This window comes from Panthera uncia, chromosome A2, assembly GCF_023721935.1.
Source record: "Panthera uncia isolate 11264 chromosome A2, Puncia_PCG_1.0, whole genome shotgun sequence".
In the NCBI taxonomy this organism is placed as follows: Eukaryota; Metazoa; Chordata; class Mammalia; order Carnivora; family Felidae; genus Panthera; species Panthera uncia.
In genome coordinates this window covers 53,223,785-53,244,195 of record NC_064816.1, presented here as the reverse complement: position 1 = coordinate 53,244,195, position 20,411 = coordinate 53,223,785, and the positions used below count along the sequence as shown (strand labels likewise).

Genomic DNA, 20,411 nt, shown 5'->3' with positions numbered 1-20,411 from the left:
GAGGGTGGCCTGGAGGTGTCCACTTTAAGGCTGGATCTTGCGGGATGAGGTGGGAAGGGGTTTTTTGCCCAGGACTCCACGGATGCAATAAACATTGATTGGGCACCTGCTGTGTGCAGGGCACTGGGCTGGGAATGACAAAGACAGAAGTATGGCCAGCTTGGTCCCTAACCTCAGGGTGGGGAACTCTGAATAGCCAGCTGAGGTGCTATGGATGCTAATCAAAAGATGTGTGAAGGCCTGGGGTCCATGCTCTGAGCAGTGAGGGGCCCTGGGAATGGCTGACGTGGCCCAGGCGGGTCTGCCTCCAGGAAGCGTCCCTGAAGGAGCTGGGAGAGGAGGAGGAAGGATTAAGCAGAGGGAGCAGCCCCTACAAAGGCCTGGCAGCTGGGGCGGCCCAGAGAGAGCATGTTGCTTATAGGCGATGAAGTGTTACCTGGGCCCCCAAACCCCCCCTCTGTGGCCGAGCTGTCCCAGGACTCCACGGCGCTGTCCACGCTGGGCACGGCAGGGGAGAACCGGGCTGCCAGCAAGCCTCCTTTGAGCGCCTCTGGAGTGTCCTCATCTGCATCGCTGGCCTCGCTGAGGCTGCCCGACTTGCGGTGTGGGAGGGGGCCTGGGATGGAAAGGGGGTGTCACTGCCACTGACCTCTGACCTCAGAGACAGAGATGCTCAGTGAGCCTCAGTTTCCCCACTTCAGTCTGGTTTGGGAACTCACAGGCACTAAGCACTCCCCCCGAGCCTGCTGCTGGGCCCTCTGATATGAGGGAGGTGGTGCACCAATGGGCAAACCCATTTCACAGACAGGAAAACGGAGGCTGAGTTCTCTGAGCTGGGCCTCGGGGAGCCCCTGTGGCGTTGTGTGTGCACAACATGCCCAAGGTCACAGGGTGAGCAACAGTGGGGCACGGGTCAGAAGGAAGACCCTGAAGGCTCCTTCCACGGCAGGCGGTGGCCTCGCTTGCCAAGGTACAGGGTACAAATCGGGGGAAACTGAGGAAAGGACAGGTACGGCCCGAAGGCATAACGAGCAGCTGTGAGAGGCAGGAGGCAATGAAGACAGTGGGTGGTTCAGGCCCAGACTCTGCCCCATACAAGCTGTGACCCTTCTGAGTCTAGTCTCCTCAGCTGTCCCAGGTGCCTTCCCGCCTCTGTGGGGTTTGGTGGGGATTCCACGAGGCTGGGCACAGAGGGGTTCCCACAAGGGCTGAGGGCCCCCAGGTGGTGGGGTGAGGCTCACGGTCTAGCTGCTTCTTGATCTTCAGTGTGACAGTCTCACCAGCCACCTGCAGGAGGTGGATGGCCTCACTCAGAGGCCGGCCCTTGAGGCTGACGCTGTTGATGGCCAGGATGCGATCCCCAACGTGGATAGCGCCAGTCCTGGGGAGGGGGCACAGGACAGAGAACGAGACACAGTCGAGGCTTCAGAGTGGGGGTCTGCCCTCAGGGAACTCAGGAACCCCAAGGCACAAGCCCGACGGACCTCAATCAAACCCAGCTGCAACAGAAGGCAAGTGTGATCTCTGGTGGTATGAACGGAGGTACAAAGTCTAGAATTTGGGAGGGGAGGGATCCTGCCTGACTGTAGGGGCAGGTTCTGGAAGCAGGGTCAAGCATGAGTTCTGAGCACGGTCTGAATCGCGCAGAGCAGCTGTCAACTACTACGTGATCTGGAGCCCGTAAATGAGAGTGATAAACTTACTTTACCTAATTCTAACTGAAAGATGGATGGATGGAAGGGATTCATGCTTCTCTCCATGGACAGCCTTTCCCTTTCCCTGGGCCTCAGCTTCCTCACCTAGAGAATGAGCACAGGGTGCCCAGGCGACCTCACAAGGGGATGCAAGGGGCTGGCAAGGCAAGGCAGCAGCATTGATCCGGTCCAGTGGGTTTCTGCCTGGACACCATTAGAATTACCTGAGGAGCTTTTCTAAACATGCACACGTCTGGCCCCCACGCCCGGCCAATTAAATGGTATCCCTGGGAATCGGGCTGGGGAAGGGGATCCTGAGGAACAGCCAGCACTGAGAGCAGGGAGAGCAGCTGCAGGTGGGCACCGCCCACCAAGCTCCCCAGGAGTCCAGGGGACTGAGTAAGTCAGGGCGGTGGCAGGCTGAGTGAGGGAGGGAGGTCTGTCCAGTTCGGCAGCCGCCTGTGGCTACTGGGCCCCATAGCGTGGCTGCCACAAACTGAGACGCCTTGACTTAGGCAAACTACGCACCAGATTCTGAAGACACAATTAAAAAAACAGTGTAAACTATCTCACTAATCATTTGTATATTGATTACGTGTTGAAATAAATACATACATAAGATTCATTTTATTTCTCTTTATTTTTCTAATATGGCTACCGGGAAGTTGATAATTAAATGTGTGGCTCGCATTACACTGCAGCTAGACAGCACTAAGCTAGATCAGCCCGGTGAGGGCACGGGGGACTGTCTGTTGTGCTCCCAGCGTCCAGAATGAGCCGCCACATAGTAGGTACCCAGTAAACGTGGGAGTAGATGAACATACTTGAGGTGGGAACCATCCACACTGGCCCCTGGAGTGGGCCAGCAGGGGGCGCTCCGGGAGCAAGGACACCAACAGGGAGCCACGGACCACACTCCTCAGGCCCCTCCGTCCTACTGCAGCACCCCGTCACCACGTGGCCCTTCCTGCTTTGTGTCCTCCCCCAGGGGCCCAGCCTGCCCCCTCCAGGCCTGCCCAGTCTCTCCCTTTACAGCCAGTTCCTCTCAGTGTCTGGAGAAAGCTGCATCTCGCCCAGACTGGGACCACCTCCCTGTGACCCCCATGGGGCCCTGTTCTACCTCTGGGCCCCAGATTCACCTGCTCCTCCCAGTCTGGCCAGCCTGGGGCTCCCTCTTTCTCACACCTTCCCCAAAGGAGAGGACAGCAGGGGGGCCCATAATGCCTGCAGAAAAGCCCCATGCTGTGCCAGGATTGAAGGCACACAGCAGGTGCTCCAAAAAGGCTCACAATGCTGACTTTCCAGAAATCTCCAGGAATCTCCACGTTGGGAGAGAGAGGAGAGTTGGCATACATTTATCTGGCACTTACTGAAGCTGGAGAGGTCAGCCAGGGAGGGGCTGGTCTACCTCTGTGGAACTGAGGCTCAGAGAGGGAAGGGACAGTCCTGATGTCACCCAGAATGTCAACGTTGGAACCAAGGTCAGAATCCACTTCAGCTGTTCTCAAAGCACAACCCCTGCCCCATGAGGGTCCCTGGGCCCCCCCCCCGCATCCCCCCCCCCCCCCAGAACCCTGGCTCACCTCTCAGCCAGACCACGCTTGGTGAGGCCCGAGATGACAATGGGGTCAAAAGGCTCCTCTGTGCCCGAAATGGTGATACCCAGGGGACCCCCGTAACGTTTCAGTTCCACTGTGTAGCTAATGGCACCTGTGGTCTCCTGTTCATCTGCAAAGGTGGCACCTATCAGGGTGGGGTGCAGTGGGGCAGGATCCAGGAGATGGACGCCCCCAGCCCCCAACACCTTGGTGTCCTTACTCCCACTCGCACTCACTCATTTGTTAATTCACCCACTCACTCCTGCCATGACTTTGGATGGCACAACCCGGGGACCCTGATGCCATCTTCTGCCTCCAGAAATGTTTTCTGGCACCCAAATACCATGAACCCAGCACTCTAAAATATAGATTTCATGCATGACACAAAATAACGATAATGAGAAGAAGAAACCAGATTTCAAGCTTTCTTTAAAAAAGAAAACTTAGAAGAAGTTTTGCCCACAAGACAGCATCCTTCCCAGAGTAGGAGTTGCCTCTCTGAATAAGGGATTGGCTCTCCAGGGACCACAAGCCTCACCCCTCCTTACTGCCTCCCCAACCTGTATACATTTTTCTTACCTTCTGTCCAGTTCACTCACTTCTGTCACCTGTCTGGCCTCAGAGGTGTCACAGCTTTTACTTCTTCACTCACACACTGCCCTTGCAGGGTGCAGTCATTGAGGCATCCCTGCCCCGCCCACTCATCTGCTCGCTGCTGCCCCCTGGAGGTCCCCTCTGCTAGGCTTTGTGCTGGGTGCAGAGGATCCAGGCAGCCCCAGGGATGGTGAAACATCTGTGCTGGGGCTCCTCCCTGCATCTGTTCATTCAAGGAACCTGCACCAGCAGGCTGCCTCCCTCCCTCCTTGGCCAGAGGGAACCTCAAATTGCAAGCTGGGGACCCATCATCCGGGGGTGGACCGAGAGGCGGCAGGGCCGGGCAGGGGCCATACCGGAGTTGTCCTCGTCCTTCCGGATCTTCAGCTTCACCAGGTCCTCGCACTGCCGCAGGATTTGCACAGCGTCCTCCATGGGGCAGTTGTCCAGGCGGATATTGTCGATGGCCAGAAGCTTGTCTCCTGGCTCAAGGGTGCCGGTCCTGCATGAGCAGGGGTCGGGGACAGAAAGAGGCTGGCACACGCTACTCCCCCTGGATTACTCCCCCTGCCCTGTGCCCAGGGCCAGCCCTACCTGTGTGCCACGCTGCCCTTCTTGATGTCAGAGATGATGAGGGGCTCTCCTCGCTTCCTGCTGGTCGCTGGGTGGGGGGGGGGGAGAAGCATGAATCTGACCTTTGACCACCTCAGCCTCAGGGAGTTTGGAGGGGTCAGGAGTTAGAGCATGTCCTGCTCTCACTGCTTCCTGTCTGGGTGACCGTGAGCAAATCAGCCCCCTTTCTGCCTCAGTTTCCCCTCTGTAAAATGGGGGGGGGATGCCACAGAACTCATGGAGATGTCATGAGATCAAACTAGACAAAGCAAAACCTAACATGGATCCCGGCACATAACAGGTGCTCAATCCACATCAGCGCTTTTCCCTTCTGCTCAGCCCATCCCCCAGCAAACTGCGAACTCCTTCAGGGGCTGTGTCAGGGACTCCCTCCCACCTGGCACAGGGCCAGGACCCAGGAACTGGGTGACCCTTCCGCAATTGAGTTTTCCCTTCTCCCATCTGCAGGGAGTGCTAGCTGAATGGCCCACAGGGGGCTCCCTCTCTGGAAACTGCCTCTGACCAAGAGAACAGCCTCACCCAAGGTTATGCAACTCCTGGGTACAGCCTGGTCCAACAGAGGTGCAAAGGCCTGGCTCCCAGCCTCATTCAGGACAACTTCCAAAGCCTTCCTGGCCCTCGGGCTCTCCGTGGGATTGGCTGAGCCACCTGCTGTGGTCGCATCACAACCCAGCTCCTCCAACTGCCCAGCCCCACATCCTTCACCTCGCACAGGTGGTGATTCCAAGAGCCCTTCTCAGCAAACCCCCGGAACATAACTCTGTCTAAGAAGCTCTTTCTGGGGAAACGTGACCTAAGACAATGGGTGTTGCATGAATAGCTAAGTTTTCTTGCGGAAAGAATCCATCTGGGCGAATGGGTTTTCCCATTAGTGACCAGATGGTAGGAGCCTCTTCTAGCCCATGTGGCATCTTTGCAGATGAGACAAGGGCACCTCTTCCAACTGATGTAATAAAATTGTAAGTCTACCTCAAATGGGCATCCTTGTGTCATGTACAACTTGTGCAACTGTATCTGGCAGCCCTACCCAGAGGTTCCTGGGCTGGAAGCAGCTTCTCCCCTCCCAGAGTGCTTAAACTTCCATCTCCATTGACTGTGGAGTCTGGGGAAGGAAGGAGCTGCAGTCACCCTCTGTCAAGCCCAGGGTGGGGACTGAGGATCATTTCACACAAGGACTGCAATCCTGGTCTTCTGTTCTCTGGGGTTCCCTGAATCTCCCTGGGGAATGAGGTCCAAGCATCTGTTGCCTGACCTGGGGTCAGCCTACCAGTGTGTGTGCTGCCCTGGCCAGAGTGGACACCCGCCAGGAGGTCACCTCAGCAGGGCAGTGGGGGTGGCAATGCTACAGCCAGCCGGGGGATGTCTCCACCCCTTATCCCAACGTCTTTCCCTTCAGGATCCCCAGGGCACAGTTGAATCTCGACTATGTATGTGCAAGGGAGAGGGAGAGGGAACAAAACAAAGATCCCCACCCTCCTGGGGCTACCAGTCCGGCGGGGGACACAGATAATCAACAACATTTTAAAGTACAGCTGGCCTTTGAACTACGTGGGGGTTAGGGGTGCTGTCTCCCCATGCAGTTGAGTATTAACTTTTGACTCCCCCAAAACTTAACTACTAATAGCCTACGGTTGAATGGACACCTTACAAATAACACAATTGATTAACATGTACTTTGTATGTTATATGTATCACATACTGTGTTCTTAAAATAAAGTATGCTAGAAAAAAGAAAATGTTAAGAAAATCTTAAGGAAGAGAAAATACATTTACAGGACTTACTGTATTTATCGGAAAAAATCCACGTTTAAGTGGACCTGCACAGTTCAAACCCATGTTGTTCAAGGGCCAACTGTACATAGTCTGTCAACTGATAAAGCATGCTGTGGAGAAAAAGAAAGAATGGAAGGGGCCATGTGGAGGGTAGGGCAAGTGTAAATCGGGGTGGTAGAAAAGGACTTCCAAAGGTGCCATTTGAGCAAATGGTGGGGAAGAGGGCAGAGGGAACGGCCAGTGCAAAGGCCCTGAGGCTGGAAGGAACAGTATGTTCAAGGATCAACCAGGAGGCCAGCAGTGGCTGGTGGCACATGATGGAGGGATGGCAGGAGATGAAGTCAGAGATCACTAGGACCAGATCACAAAGGCCTCATCAGCCGTGAGGACTTCAGCTTTTACTCAGAGTAGGATGAAGCCATGGGAGGGTTCTGAAGGTCCCTATGCTTGTGCGTTCTACTCTTCTGTTTTCATCCTCCCACTACTGGGAATGTGAAGGTAAAAAACAACAACAAAAAAAGACAGATAAAAAACCAATCTGGCCCACATGTTTGGTGCCTTACAAGCCACTTAATCCCACTGGGAGAGCCAGATGGCCAGGAAACTCCCATTGTGCAGAACGGGAAACTGATGCTCCCAGCGGCTAGGGTGTCGCCCAAGGACACAGAGCTGAGCGTTGCAGGCAGAGGGAACCCAAGCCAGCCCTCCCACCTGGAGCACCCCCCTCTTCTAGGCTGGAGATGTGTGCTTCCCCCCAGCAGGAGGCTCACTCGGCGTGGGGACTGGATGGCGGGGAGGGACTCACAGCCAATGGTGATGCCCAGCTCCACTCCACGCCTCTTGGGCAGCTTCACGTGGAACGTACCGCTGCTCGGGATGACGGACTCTGCAGGCAAACACACGTGGACTCATGTGAGGCCTGAGGGAGAAGACTCAGGGAGTCCCAGTAGGCCAGCTGGGAGAGACTGCAAAAAGTCACCATCCCAACCCCATCCTGCGTCTTCCACCTGACAGATGAGAGAACTGAGGCATGGTGAGCTGGCATTTGCCCAAGACAACCCATCTGGTCAGAGCAGATTTGGGGCTGGTGCCCAGGCCCCATGACGGCCAGCCAACCCAGTTCAGACCCAGTAACAATCTACCAAACACCTACTACGTGCCGGGCCTTAGCTGGGTGTTTCCACACGATTTATCTCATCTAACCCAACAATATCCATTGTAGTAGGACTCTATTCACCAGTTCAAGTTGGGGAAGCTGAGGATGGGTGGTGGGAGGGAGTGTCCAAAGTCACAGAATGTCGAAATCACAAGACCAGGACGTCTAACTGAGCTTTTGTGTGGGGTTCTTTGCCTAAGCCCTGCAGAGGGGCAGGGAATGTTTTCAGCCCCCTTCTGCCCTCCCTCGGTCCTGTTTCAGCACAAAACTCCCTCATCAACGCTCCCACTGGTGTGCAGAATTCCTGCCTCCCCAGCCAGTGCCTTCCTGGTGCTGGTGCTCAGGCACACGCTGCAAACGCTCAGGCAGAAGGGTCGCTGCGCGGGGGGGTGGGGTGGGGGTGGAGGAGCACGTGCACCGGGCGAGAGCACAGGACAGGAGGGAGCACAGGGTCCCCAAGGGCGAGGGGGGAGGTAGGGACACTCACTCACCTGCCACATCAAACTCGACCTCCAGTGCGACCCTGTGGGCCAGTGCTGCGTCCCGCAGCAGCTGGTTAGCTTCCTCCATCGTCCCGTCCTCGGTGGCAATACCATTGATGGACAGGACCCGGTCTCCCACCTGCAGCAGCCCACACCTGAATCCCGGGCAGCCCCGCGGAGAGAAGAAGTTCCGTTACCAGCACGGCTACCCCCGGGGGACAGGAATGCCATGCAGGGGCAGGCTCGGGGTATGACTCCCAGCTCGGCCCTATACCAGCTGTACATCCTCAGGCCATTCAGCACGTGACTCTGGCTAAGGGAGTGAACTTGCTGGGCCTCGGCTTCTCTGTCTGCCCAAGGGGGGTGATGCGTGCCTTAGGAGATATGTATATAGAGGACTCTGGCTTCAGGCAGACAGGGGTTCCAGTCCTGGGGCACTCACAAGCTGCGTGACCCTGGGCAATGCATCAGCTTCTCTGCACCTCAGTTTCCTCATCTGTAAAGTGGGGCTGATGACGGAGTTGATGGGATGGCGGAACGAGATACACTTGTGAAGCCAGGCTTGGCATGTGACTCAGTTTCCCTGGCTGTCTGTGAGCCCTGAGTTGGAGAGTGGCAGGCCCAGCGGGGCAGGGGAAGTTGGCTCACCTCTCTGCTGGGCTGTCGGGCTCGATGAAGCGCACGAGTGGAGGGGAAGAAAGGGTCTCGGTGGCAAAGATGCCACCCTGGAGCTGGAGGCCGAAGCCGCTGAGGGGGTCTCCGCAAAGTATGACCTCCGTGGTCTCCGTGTGCACGATCTGTCCCCCTGGCCCCACAGTGCTGGAGGCCAGTGACACTGCAGGACAGGTGGGCATGGCTGTCAGGTGGGCAGTCCCAGAGAGCCCTTTGGGCCAGAACCAACCCATGCCTAGGCTCAAGAACCTGGAGTCAGATGGGCAAGTGAGTGGCCCAGGGAGTCACAGCCTGTTCTGGGCAGTGCTCTCCTCATCTGCACAGTGGGGGATTCCCACCCAGCAGGGCCGTGACAAGGATTAAGGGAGACAGCTCCTGGGACTGCCATGTTGTAAAACAGAGGATTGTGATGTGTGATGTGATGTTGTAAAATCCTCTGTAAAACAGAGGATTGTGATGTTACGTTGGGTTAGTGTTGTTCCAATGCTAGTATAATACCATAATACATAGTATGCTATTTTTGGTAACAGCTTTATTGAGATACAATTCACCTAACATAGCATTCACCAATTTAAAGTGTACAACTTAGTGTGTTATAGTATATTAACAACGTAGTACAACCATCAGCACAATCAAATGTAGAATCCTTTCATCATCTCAGAAAGAAACCCCATTCCTTTTAGCTAGTGTTCCAGATCCTTCCATCTCTCCTGGCCCTAAGCAACCTCTAATCTATTTTCTTCTCTATGGGTTTGCCTATTCTGGACATTCCCTGTAAATGCAATCCTATAATATGTGGTCTTTTGTGTCTGGCTTCTGTCACTAAGCGTAATATTTTCAAGGTTCTCCCTTATAAGGCTAAATAACATCCCACAGTATGAATATGCCACATTTTCTTTAACCATTCATCTCTCTCTCTCTCTCGCTCTCTCTCTCTCTCTCTCTCTCTCTTTTTTGAGAGAGAGAGTGTGCATGAGAGCAGGACAGGGGCACAGGGAGAGGGAGAGAGAATCCTAAGCAGGCTCCATGCTCAGCGAGAAGTCCGATGCGGGGCTCGATCCCACAACCCCGGGATCACGACCTGAGCCAAAACCAAAAGTTGGATGCTCAACCAACTGACCCACCCAGGCGCCCTTATCCATTCAGCTCTTGATGGACATCTGGGTTGTTTCCACCTTTTGGCTAAAATGAATAATGTTGCTACGAGTATTCATGTATAAGTTTTTGGGTAGACATGACATATATTTTCATTTCTCTTGGGCATATATCAATGTGGAATTGCTGGGTCATATGAAAATTTTATATCTGTTTGATATATTATGTTACTTAATATATATTGTTTTATATTCCAGATATAAAAATATCTGTATTATTAATAGGGACACTGGATACCATTTATTAAATATAATTTATTATATTTAATTCTATTATGAATTCTATGATACTATTATGCCTTTATTACTATTTTGTTATACTTTATATTACATGTTACAATCTGTGTAATATATTGTATTGTTGCATATGTTGTATTGCTATAATTTTCATAGTTCCATCCCTAATAATAAGAATGGTGCTTGGTATATAGGAGGTGTTCAAAACGTTTAACTAATTAACTAATGGTTATCATCAATAATAATAATAATAATACTTTACTAGTTATCCATCTTAGGAAAGGGACAGGTAAAGGGGTCCCTAGAGCCCTTAGCCTCCACATGCCCCTGCCTATGAACAGCATTTCTGAATCTTTTTACCTACACACCTCCAGCTTTGGTGGTTGACAAAGGAGGTTGGTAAAGACGTATTTTAATCTCTCATCTGACTCTGAAATGTTTCCATTTTCACCTTGGCTTCCAGGAAGCTCATAACTGTATTTAGCTCCTTTCCAGGAGATTTGTGCTCCTCTTCTCCCTCACCTGGTTCAATTACAAACGGCCCAGTTAACCTTTCATCCTTCCTGGAGGCCTCTACAACTCACAGAGCAGAAGGCTGGATAAACTCTCTACATCAACAAAGGAAGGACTTTTCCCAGGAAAGACTTCAAAATTCTTGGCATTCTCGTGACTTTTGCTATTTCCACACGTCTCTTGCATTATCATTCACTACTATTTGTCTTTACATTCACTCACTTTTTAAAATACTTATACCTTCATTTCAAAAGGGAACTACATATACAGTGATTGCAAATAGAAATGCCTATAGACAAAAGGTAAGTAGAAATCTATACGTGTGTGTATATATGTGTGTATGTCTACACGTATATCTGTATGTATACATACAGACTGAATGTGAAAATTACCACATGCTAGATGGCTAGCCTCAGGCCTGCATGTCTTTGTCTTAGGGGAAATTAAAAAATGTCAGAGAATTGGTAAAGACGTAGCTGCACCACGCTCACACTTTCTCCTTGAATGGATCAGAACGAGTCCAGAACAAAAGAAAATGAAATGGAGTTCCTGCAAGACCTTTGTGCAAATCTGAAAGAGGAAAGCTCTTCAGATTCAGGTATCCTCTCCTCAAGGCACTTTAAGGTGAGGTGCCTCTTTGATGGTGAGGTCCTATCACCTGCTGGGAATTTTCCATAATAAATGTACAAAGTAACTGGAACTCATCAGGTGCATCCTTGTACACTGCACAACATACCCAACCATCCAAGGCAGTCTGGCATACCACTCATGCTATTTAATGACCCCACAAACATAGAACTGGGGCCCTGCCCCAAATGCCCCCATTCTTCGGCAAATCTCTCAGGATCAGGCATACACGTAGCTCAAAGCGGAGGGAAGAGCCCATGGCTTACTTACATGAGCTCTTGTGCTCCCTTCTTCGCTGCCTCCTCCGCCCCATTGTGGTCCGGGGGCTCATGGGGTGGGATCCACGGGGAAGGGTGCTGGGGTTGGTGCAGGGAAAGGCATGATTCATGGTCGGCGAGGAAAAGGGAGTCGAGGACAAGGCTGGGGAGATGAGAGCACAGCCCCGTGAATCCCAGAAGGGCCTGCCACCTTGCCACACAGTGGGTGCTAGGCAGCCACCCCAGCACAAGGCGACATGGGGACGCACTCCCCCTTTCACCTCAACCACTGGCTGTGTGACCTCAGGTAAGTCTCTCCCACTCTGGGCCTCAAAGACTGCAGGGTTTTCACAGACCTGGTGAAACCCAGCTTCCAGGCTCACGTCACCACTAATGTGCTGGGTAATACCGGGCAGACCCCCTAACTTCTCTGCATCTTGGTTTCCTCCCCTATGAAACATGCACAAGCCATGGTGAGATGGGCACATTACATCGGCTCTGGTCCTGGCCGGCAGGTGTGGCCCAGGTGGGCGTCCTGCAGTGGCCGGGCCGCGGGCTGTGGCAGGAGAGCACGCAGGGGTCCCAGCGATGTGGCTGTTCGCTCCTCTGCACCTTCACTGTGACCCAAGGAAGAGGAGACAGAGGTGCAGGTGTTAGGGACTGAGCGAGTCTGGACTCACCACGCTCCCCTGGAGGCCAGGCTCCCATCTGCAAGATGAAGCGAGAAGAGCAGGACCAGACAGCCCGAGTTTCCCCAGAGCCAAGCCAGGCATTCATTCGGATGCCGCTCATGTGTCCCGAACCCCCCCACTACGTGCCAGGCACTGTGCTCAGCTCTCAGCCAGGCGGCAGCAAGGATGGGAGGGAAAGCAGGCCCAGCCTGAGAACTGGCCCATCAGCTTTGGGCAGTGCAGCTGGCAGACCCCACTGGGCCCCTGCGCCTTTAGGATCTACTGCAGTGCTGTGGCCTGGGCAGCCCTGGCCAGGGGCTGAGCACATGGGGGCACTAGGGCCTGGCTGTTTCCACCCATGCTGGGCTCTCGAGGCAACCTATGCTCCAGGGCCGAGGAGTTGGCCGAGGTCTGCTCACACCTGCAATGCAGTCTGAAGCTGCTCTGGCTTCCTGCCCCCTGCCCTCCAAACTTCTGCAGGCTTTACCCCCAGATGAATTCTTTGCACTCTCCTCCATCTGCTTCCCACGGGACTCCAGCGATCCTGCCTCCCCCACCTGCCCCACCAGATCTTCTAAACCGGCTGCCATGCAACGCCTCCTCCCAGACTGCCCCAGGTCCCGCCTTGGCTCTTCCTTCTGCTGTGGGGCTTTCGGGGGGGGCCAGCCTGGTGCAACGTGTCCATGGACGGATGAGTGAGAACCCAGCTATCTCAGCCCAGTGACTCCACCCTCTGTGCAGCACCTCCATCCCACACAGGGAGAGCACGGCACACAAGCCAACTCAGGAGCCAGCTGCCAGGTCCTTGAGACAGGCCACTTGGCCCCTCTGTGCCTCACTGTCATTATCTGTATAATGGGGCTAAGATAGTGGCTGCCTCCCAGGATAACGGGGAGGATGTGAACGAGCTACCACATAGGACATGCTTAGTAGCAGTGCCTGGCACCTAGCAGAGGCCCACAAGGGCCAGGAGGGCTGTCGGCAGCCGTGTGCCCTCATGAGGCACCTCAGGGGTGCCTCTCTGAGCCTCAGCTGCCTCAACCTCCTCTGGAAAGTGGAATAACAGCAATACTGACCTCACAGACTCATCCCGAGGATGAAAGGAGGCGACCCATGGGAAGCCCCAGCCCACAGCAGGTGCTCCACATGTGACTCCAGCTCAAGCCCCAAAGCCTTCCGTGTCAGGCCCTGGCTGTGGCTTGATGGGGCCTTTTCAGACCCTGGCAGAGACCACACAGATGGACCCTCCCCAACGCCTGTCTCCCCGCATTTTATTTGGGGGGTTTCTTTCTCTCCCAGATGATCAATCGGGCGTGCCAGGCTGGGATTCACACCCCTGGGCTGTGCTCTATCCTCTACCTCGGTTAACTTCTCCCAAGCCTGTGCATGTGGGGTCTTCACTCCCATTTACAGACGAGGCGATGGAGGCTGAGAGATGCAGAGGCTGTTCAGCTGGGGCAGCGCTGGCATTTGAACCCAAAGCCCAAGGTCTGGAATGCTAGAGGCACTTCCCTGCCCCAAGTACAGCTCTGCCCTCTGGTCTCTTAGACTACCTACTTCCTCTGCTCTTGGACTGCCTCACACCCAGCTCTCTGCTCTGGTCTGGGAGCCCCCAACTCCTCAAAAGGTTGGGCTCTCGGTCCTCCTGACTGACTGGCTGCCCCCTCTGGTCCTGCTGAGGACCGTAAGCTTAGCCCCAGATCTAAGCTCTGAGTAGCACAGAGCACAGAAGGACTGTCCCCAACCTTGGTCTAGCCGTTGTATTTCTATTAATACAAAGAGTGACGGAAACAGCCTTGGGACACCCACCCCAGCAGACTGTCAACACTCAAACATTCAAGTTGTTTCTCTGCCCCACCGGCCCAGCCTCGGCTGCTGCACTTGACAGTCTGAGCTTCCCCATGGGAGCGGACATTTGTTCCAGTAAATTTTAGCCTGCCCAGGGCTACAGTCCTAGGCCTCTGGGACCCTGTGCAATCCTCCCCATCCGCCCTCAGATTTGGAGGCTGAGACCCTCCAAGGGGACCCACCTGCCTCTGACGGTTTCAGGGGCCGCCGACTTTGGGGTGCTGGCAGGATCTCTAGCCGCACTTTCTCTGACACGTTGGCCAGGAGCTTGGTGGCCTCCAGAAGCGAGCAGTGTGCTGTGCTGGTGCCGTCGATGGACAGGATGTGGTCTCCAGCATGTAGGGCCCCACTCCTGGCCGGGCGGGAGAATGAAAGGGGAGGCTGGTCTGGCCAGAGAGAGCTCAAGGTGGCCTCTCCCCCGTCCATCCCTGGCCACTACGGGGGCAGCACCCAGTGTGCCTCACCTGTCCACCACACTGGCTGGCTTGATGCGGTCGATAGTGATGACTGTCTTGTTCCGGTGGGAGCCGGTGGTGAGCGAGATCCCCAGGGCAGACCCAGGCGTCTTGGTTATCTCCACTATCAAGGGCCCCGAAGCATTGGCCACTGTGTCTGGCACATGGAAGGAGACAAGAGTTCGAAATGCAAACATTGAATGCTTGCCTCCCCAGCCTCAGTCGGCTATCTCAATTTAACCCCCGCTGCTGGGGAGGGATTACTGTACCCATTTTACAGACGGGTAAACTGAGATGTATGGACGTAAAGGCCTTGTCAAGTTCACACAAACACTCAGCAGCAGAGGAGGGTCAGGAACTCAGCTCTGAGGGGCTCTGACCCCACAGCTCTGCTAGACAACACTAAGGTGCTCCCACTTATGGAGAGCCTGCCATTTGTCTACAACCTTTTCCCATCTCAGGAAATGGCACCCCCATTAACCCACCCAGTGGTTTAAATACGAAACCTAGCTCCTTGTGCTCTCGACGCTCCTGCCCAACCCCCGCCACTGTGTCCAAACGTCAGCAAATCAAACCAAATCGACTTTCATCATATTTCCTGAATAAAACCTATCTATGCTTCTCAGGCAACCAGCCTGGTCCAGCCACCATCACCTTTCTCTCCCCTAGCCTTTCCCATCTCTCCCTGATGTTTTGTTTTTTTTTTTTTAGAATGCCACTTATTGCTATCTGACACCTTCCATACTTGATTTATTCTGTTTACTGTCCACCTCTCCCCACTAGAAGGTGAGCTCCCTGAGAACAGAGGCCTCGTCTGTATTGCTCTCACCTGGATCTCCAGTACCTCAAACAATGCCTGACACATAGTGTTTATTGCCCAGAGAGGCTCAGAGAGGCTAGGTGCTGGTCCAAGGTCACAGAGCCTTTGCAGTGGTGAGGATTTGGGTCTGCTACCCCCTGCCCCAAGCCCTGGGCCTCTTTCTGCCCCAACCCTAGTCCTCAGACCCCCAACTCACCTGGGATGGCCACATCATACTCCACCTGGAAGAGCGCCTCGTGGCTGCACTGTTGCAGCGTGGCCATGGCAGTGGCATGGCTGGCCCCGTGCAGCGGGATCCCATCAACGCTGAGCAGCCTGTCGCCCACCTTCAAGGAACCTTCCCTGCAGGAAAGGGCCTGGTCAGCCAGCCCGGCCTCAATGAGCACTGTGCACAGCCCTCCCGAGAGGGTGCTGGGAAAGGTTGGGGCACGGGGGACAGAGAGGGGCAGGCAGTGGGTGAAGGAGAAAGGGACGGAATGATGAGTGAGGGAACGTAGGAGGGAGTCCATGGGTAAGCGGCTGAATAAATGAAGCAGGCAGGTAAGGATAGCTGGGACCAGCGACCAGCTCTGACAGCTCCCCCCTTTCTCGGTGCTTAATAAATTCATAGCCCCAGCTCAACCCTAGAACGTCTGAGTGGGAACGCCCCAGGGATACAAGAGAATGCCAGTGCCCAGAAAGGACACCAGCCCTGTCAGGGCCACACAGCATCAGGGGCGGGGTGGTCTGGAGGCTTCATGCTTCCCGTCATGGGGTCCGCTCTCACTGCCCCCACTCTGGCTCCTCAGCAGTGATTCTGGCCTGGTGACAAATGCACCTGGGAACAAATTCAGCAGGGGCCCCGGGAGAGGGGCCTGAGTAGGGGTTCACCTCGGTTTGGGTCAAATCTCCACCCTGGAGTGCTTGCCCCAACAGATGGCCAAAGCTATTCTGGGAGGTTCTATGAATAGCTCATCACAGCCTCTGTCCCAAGAATGGGTTTAGATTTCTGACAAGGCCGTTCCAGGCTTCTCTTAAAATGGCCAAGACTCTCCCACTGGGGAGGTCAGGGGTCAGGTGCTGGGAACTGGACATGTTCGTCTCCCACATTCTCATCTCCTGGCCCTGCCTGCCTGGTCCTTCTGGGCTATGCCCAGGCAGAGCCAGGCAGGGTGGCACAGCCAGGACTCCAGAGGCTGCGTTATAGAGGCCATAGCGGCACTGCTAACAGGGTCCCCAAATCTCTCACAGCAACTCCTAGGGGCTGTAGTATCCGCCCCATGCCACAGATGGGGAAAACTAAAGCCAGGGAAGGGAAGAACAACATAATGCCAAGGCTTGCTTCCCTCCCCACCCCTGAGACAGTAGGTTGTTGGGGAGGAAAGATCTTGGGGTCTCTCACGTTTGGCATTGAGTCCTGCTCCACCAACAAGTCCAAGTGACTCTGAACAAGGTGTGTCCTCTCTTTGAGCCTCAGTTTGCTCATCTAGAGAACAGTGGTTTCTGGTCTGCCTTCTTCACAGAGGAGCTGGGGGCAGTCAGGGCAGGGAAAGGCTGTATGGCTTCTTCTGGTTCAGGCTCACCTGTCTGCAGGGCCGCCAGGCCGGACACAGGTCAGGACGAGCGGGCGGGTCTTATGTACGTCTTCATGGGCACCCCCTGGACAGAACTCAACAAGAGGAATCAGTCATCTACCCACTCTTTCCCTGATGCCTAGAGGCCCCAACTCAGCCCCTAAGCAGGCTCCCTTAACTAAATCTGTTTTAGGACCTGTCCCTTCTATTCACGGGCCCTCTTGTAAGATACCAACCGTAAATCCCCAGAGCTGGAACAAAAAGTAGGGAACGTGACCGAAATCCTTTCTTAAATGGCTTGCTTCCCTTCCTATGATCTCATCCTACTTCCCTTTTTGCCCTGGTTGCTAGGCAGCTCCAAACTTTGTTCTCAATCTCACTCCCAGCAATCATGCACCCTTCATTGCTTGGCAAATGTTTCCATTTAACATTTGACTTAATGGCCCTAGGTTCTTTAGAATCAGAAGCAAGAAGCGATCCTATCTATCCATATACCTATCCCTACAACCCATTAAAGCAAAACATGTGTTCACACATGGAATTAGCGGTAGCCTCCTTCCCACCTCTTGGCCCCAAGTATGACTCTTACACTGACCTCTGAGGACAAAGCCAAAGCTATTGCCCTCCTTGTACAGGGAGACGTCCACTGTCTTTGTGACGATCCCTGGGCTGTTCTCAGGGGCTGGGGAGAAATAGAGGGCTCCTTTGAGTACCTCAGTCACATCACCAAGCCACAGACATCCCCAAAGCTCATTCTGGGAGAACTGGGTGACCAGACAGAGATTACAGGGAGGGTAAACTTGCCCCCACCCCAGTTTACAGGTAGGACAAGCAAGACTTCAAGGGACCCTTCACCTTAACACCCACTTAGAGAGAGGCCTGCCCAGGCTCACACAGAGACCACGACAGAACTCAGATGTGAGTCCATGGCTATGGGCTCAGGCCAGGGTTGAATTCCAGTCATTCAAATCTTAAGACTTTAGACCAGCTTTGAAAATTCAGAGCTAGGCTAAACCCTTGCCCACTGTACTCTGTGCAAGCCGGCGGGGTGAAGACACCAGTAGGGCTGGGAATAACTGTTTCAGCCCCCATTCCCCAAACCATCTCCCCCCTCCCCGCCATGAGGAAGAAATCTGGACGCTACACGTAAAAAACGACAACGGGTTATAAACAGGGCCCTGCCACCTCCTGGTGACACCACACTGCAGTTGCAGCCGAAGTCCCTAGGTGTGACATAGGCCGGTCTTCAGGTCCCACCCACCCAACTGGTCCCCACCACCCAGGTGCTGGCAGGGAGGCAGCTGTGTCTACCCATGACTAAGGCAGTGGAGAAAGTTCCCCGTCCAAGGGCACCCACCGGGCGGGGGCAGCTCATACTCCACCTCCAGCACCACGCGCTCGCCCACATTCTTGAGCAGGGTGATGATCTCATCATGGCGGAGCCTGGTCAGGTGGATCCCGTTCACTGACCGAATATAGTCGCCCACGTTCAACAGGTCACTCCTGGGAGCAAGGAGGCCAGAGCACATGCACGGTGAAGGTGCCAGCATTCACACCTACTCTTCTGTTGAATCCTTATGATCTCCGAATCCCCATGTCACAGATGGGGAAGCAGTGGCTCAGAGAGGTCAGACATCGTCCAGGGTCACACAGCGGGTCAGTAAGAGAGCGCAGATTCTAACCTACACCTGTCTGACACCCAGGCCTGGCATTTCCCCCGATGCCGGCCTGCCTGCTTTTCCTCCTGCTGGGGTGTTGCCCTCATAGTTAAGGCTCCGACCAGCCTCAGAGGAGCCTAGAGAGTGGCTGGATCATCTCCTTATTTGCTGTTTCCTAGAGCTCACCCTGGCTTCTAACCACTAATCTTCTGTTCTATTCAACTGGACGCTACCGGTGCCTGCCCTGTGTGAGGCCCAGAGAGGTGGCAACAGAGAGGCTAACCCCCAAGTCTCATGGAACTCCTGATCCAAGGGACCCGCATAGGTCAGATGACAGGAAAATCCAGAGCGATGTGTGCAGAATTGGCACGCAGGGCCATGCGAGCAGAGCAGAGGAGCCGCCTGGGCCTGGGGTACGGGGGGGCCTCCCAGAGGCAGTGTGGATGGATGAATAGGAGGCTACCAGCAGGGAACCTTCTGGCAAGTTAACTGCATGTGCAAAAGCTTGGAGGGCCTGGCAAGAGTGGGATGCTGTGGTCGAGCCAGCCCCTTGAGTAAAGGGGAAGAGAAGAAGCTGGGGCCTAGAATTACAGCCACCACCGGAGGCCTCCCTCCAAGGAGCACTTGGGCGCTCCCGGAAACAACTGACTGATGGCTTTACCGACAGCCCTGGTACCTTTTCCACTGGCCCCTGCCCACCTCCTCCTGCCCCACAGAGCCCACTCCTCACCTGGCTGCGAGCCCCCCTGGTCTCAGGTTGGAGACCCTGGGCTTCCCATCCTTGTCGGTGCCACCTGAGATGGTTAGGCCCAGCGTGCTGCCTTCCTTCTTGGTCAGCTCCACCACGGTGACCCCGCGGAACTCCTCTGTCAACAGATGGGGGGGTGAGCGGGCAGTATGGCACAATTCCAGGCCCCCAGCTCCAATACAAATGAGACCCACACTTGGTAAACAGAGCACCTGGCTGCAATATGCTGGGTAAGATCATCTCCTTTTTACACAAAGAGGATCAGAGAAGTTAAGTGACCGGTCTAAGGCCACAGAGTGAGTTATCGGCAGAGCCACTGACGTCTGACCCCCCCCCCCGCCCCCCGCTCTGAGCCACCTGTGCCTCCAGGACAGAGAAAGGGGAAGGGGAAGAGGCTCATCACCTGGAATGCTCTGTCTGCGGCATGCCAGGGCCACGTCGGTCCCTCCTGCATCCTTGCCCCCTTTGGAGTAAGGTCCATCGTCTGCAAGCAAGAAAGAGAAAAGGCCCTGAGTTCCACTTTTATTTCCATGCAGGTGAAACCTTTCTGCCTTGGGACTCTTCTGCTTCATGGATGTAACCTGTAAAAGGGGTTCCTTCCTGCCACCGGCTCCGACTGAATCTGCTGGGCGGCAGCGGCGGGGGGGGGGGGGGGGTTCCTCATGGCTTCTCCTCCCAAAGGAGGCTCCATCTCTGCCCTTGAGTGGAATAACCTTCTTCTGAACACCACCACATACTGGGGCTTCACAGCCATCCTGTGGTTAAGTGTCATTCCACTGTATAGATAGAGAAGCGGAGGCCCCAAGCCGGACAACTCAGGCCCACAGTCACACAGCTGGGGAGTCGCGCCATCTGGATTAGAGCACAGGTCTTGGGGCCCCACCACCCGGGAGCTGTGCCTGCACAACTGCCGGGACTGGCAACTCTCTCCCATGCAGGCACCACGGCACAGGTGAGACGGGGCTGACCGTGAGCAAACTCAGTCGAATGGACCCACTCAGCGCTCCTTCATGAGGACTGCACTTGATCGTTTACAGTTCACATTCTCAGATGTTCTGGCAGCCTGCGAGAAGTGTGTCTCCTTTAGCTTTAATTCTAGAAAACGCTCGCTTTAAGAAGTTTTCACAGATTTCAAACATAATGAAAACAGAATAGTACAATGCGGAGGTTCTCAAAGCATGGCTCCTAGACCGGCAGCACCAGCAACCCCTGGGAACTGGTCAGAAACGCAGATTCTCGGGTCCCACCTAGGACGTAGTACATTAGAA

At 54.6% G+C, this 20,411-nt stretch overlaps 1 protein-coding gene across 1 annotated transcript in view; it reads right to left on the bottom strand.

Moving 5' to 3' along the window:
• Positions 1-19,715, bottom strand: part of GRIP2 (glutamate receptor interacting protein 2) — a 28,545-nt gene extending 8,830 nt beyond the window's left edge. Inside the window, exons 1-18 of the mRNA XM_049642247.1 lie at positions 19,547-19,715; positions 19,126-19,261; positions 18,095-18,240; positions 17,333-17,419; positions 16,747-16,822; positions 15,381-15,526; positions 14,374-14,521; positions 14,092-14,261; positions 11,882-12,007; positions 11,404-11,553; positions 8,579-8,765; positions 7,940-8,085; positions 7,098-7,178; positions 4,481-4,547; positions 4,243-4,388; positions 3,278-3,422; positions 1,242-1,381; positions 437-616 (exon numbers count right to left, since the gene is read on the bottom strand). Coding sequence (XP_049498204.1) covers positions 437-616; positions 1,242-1,381; positions 3,278-3,422; positions 4,243-4,388; positions 4,481-4,547; positions 7,098-7,178; positions 7,940-8,085; positions 8,579-8,765; positions 11,404-11,553; positions 11,882-12,007; positions 14,092-14,261; positions 14,374-14,521; positions 15,381-15,526; positions 16,747-16,822; positions 17,333-17,419; positions 18,095-18,240; positions 19,126-19,261; positions 19,547-19,715 — 2,446 coding nt within the window. The remainder of the gene's footprint in view (positions 1-436; positions 617-1,241; positions 1,382-3,277; positions 3,423-4,242; positions 4,389-4,480; positions 4,548-7,097; positions 7,179-7,939; positions 8,086-8,578; positions 8,766-11,403; positions 11,554-11,881; positions 12,008-14,091; positions 14,262-14,373; positions 14,522-15,380; positions 15,527-16,746; positions 16,823-17,332; positions 17,420-18,094; positions 18,241-19,125; positions 19,262-19,546) is intronic.
• Positions 19,716-20,411: the final 696 nt, after the last annotated feature.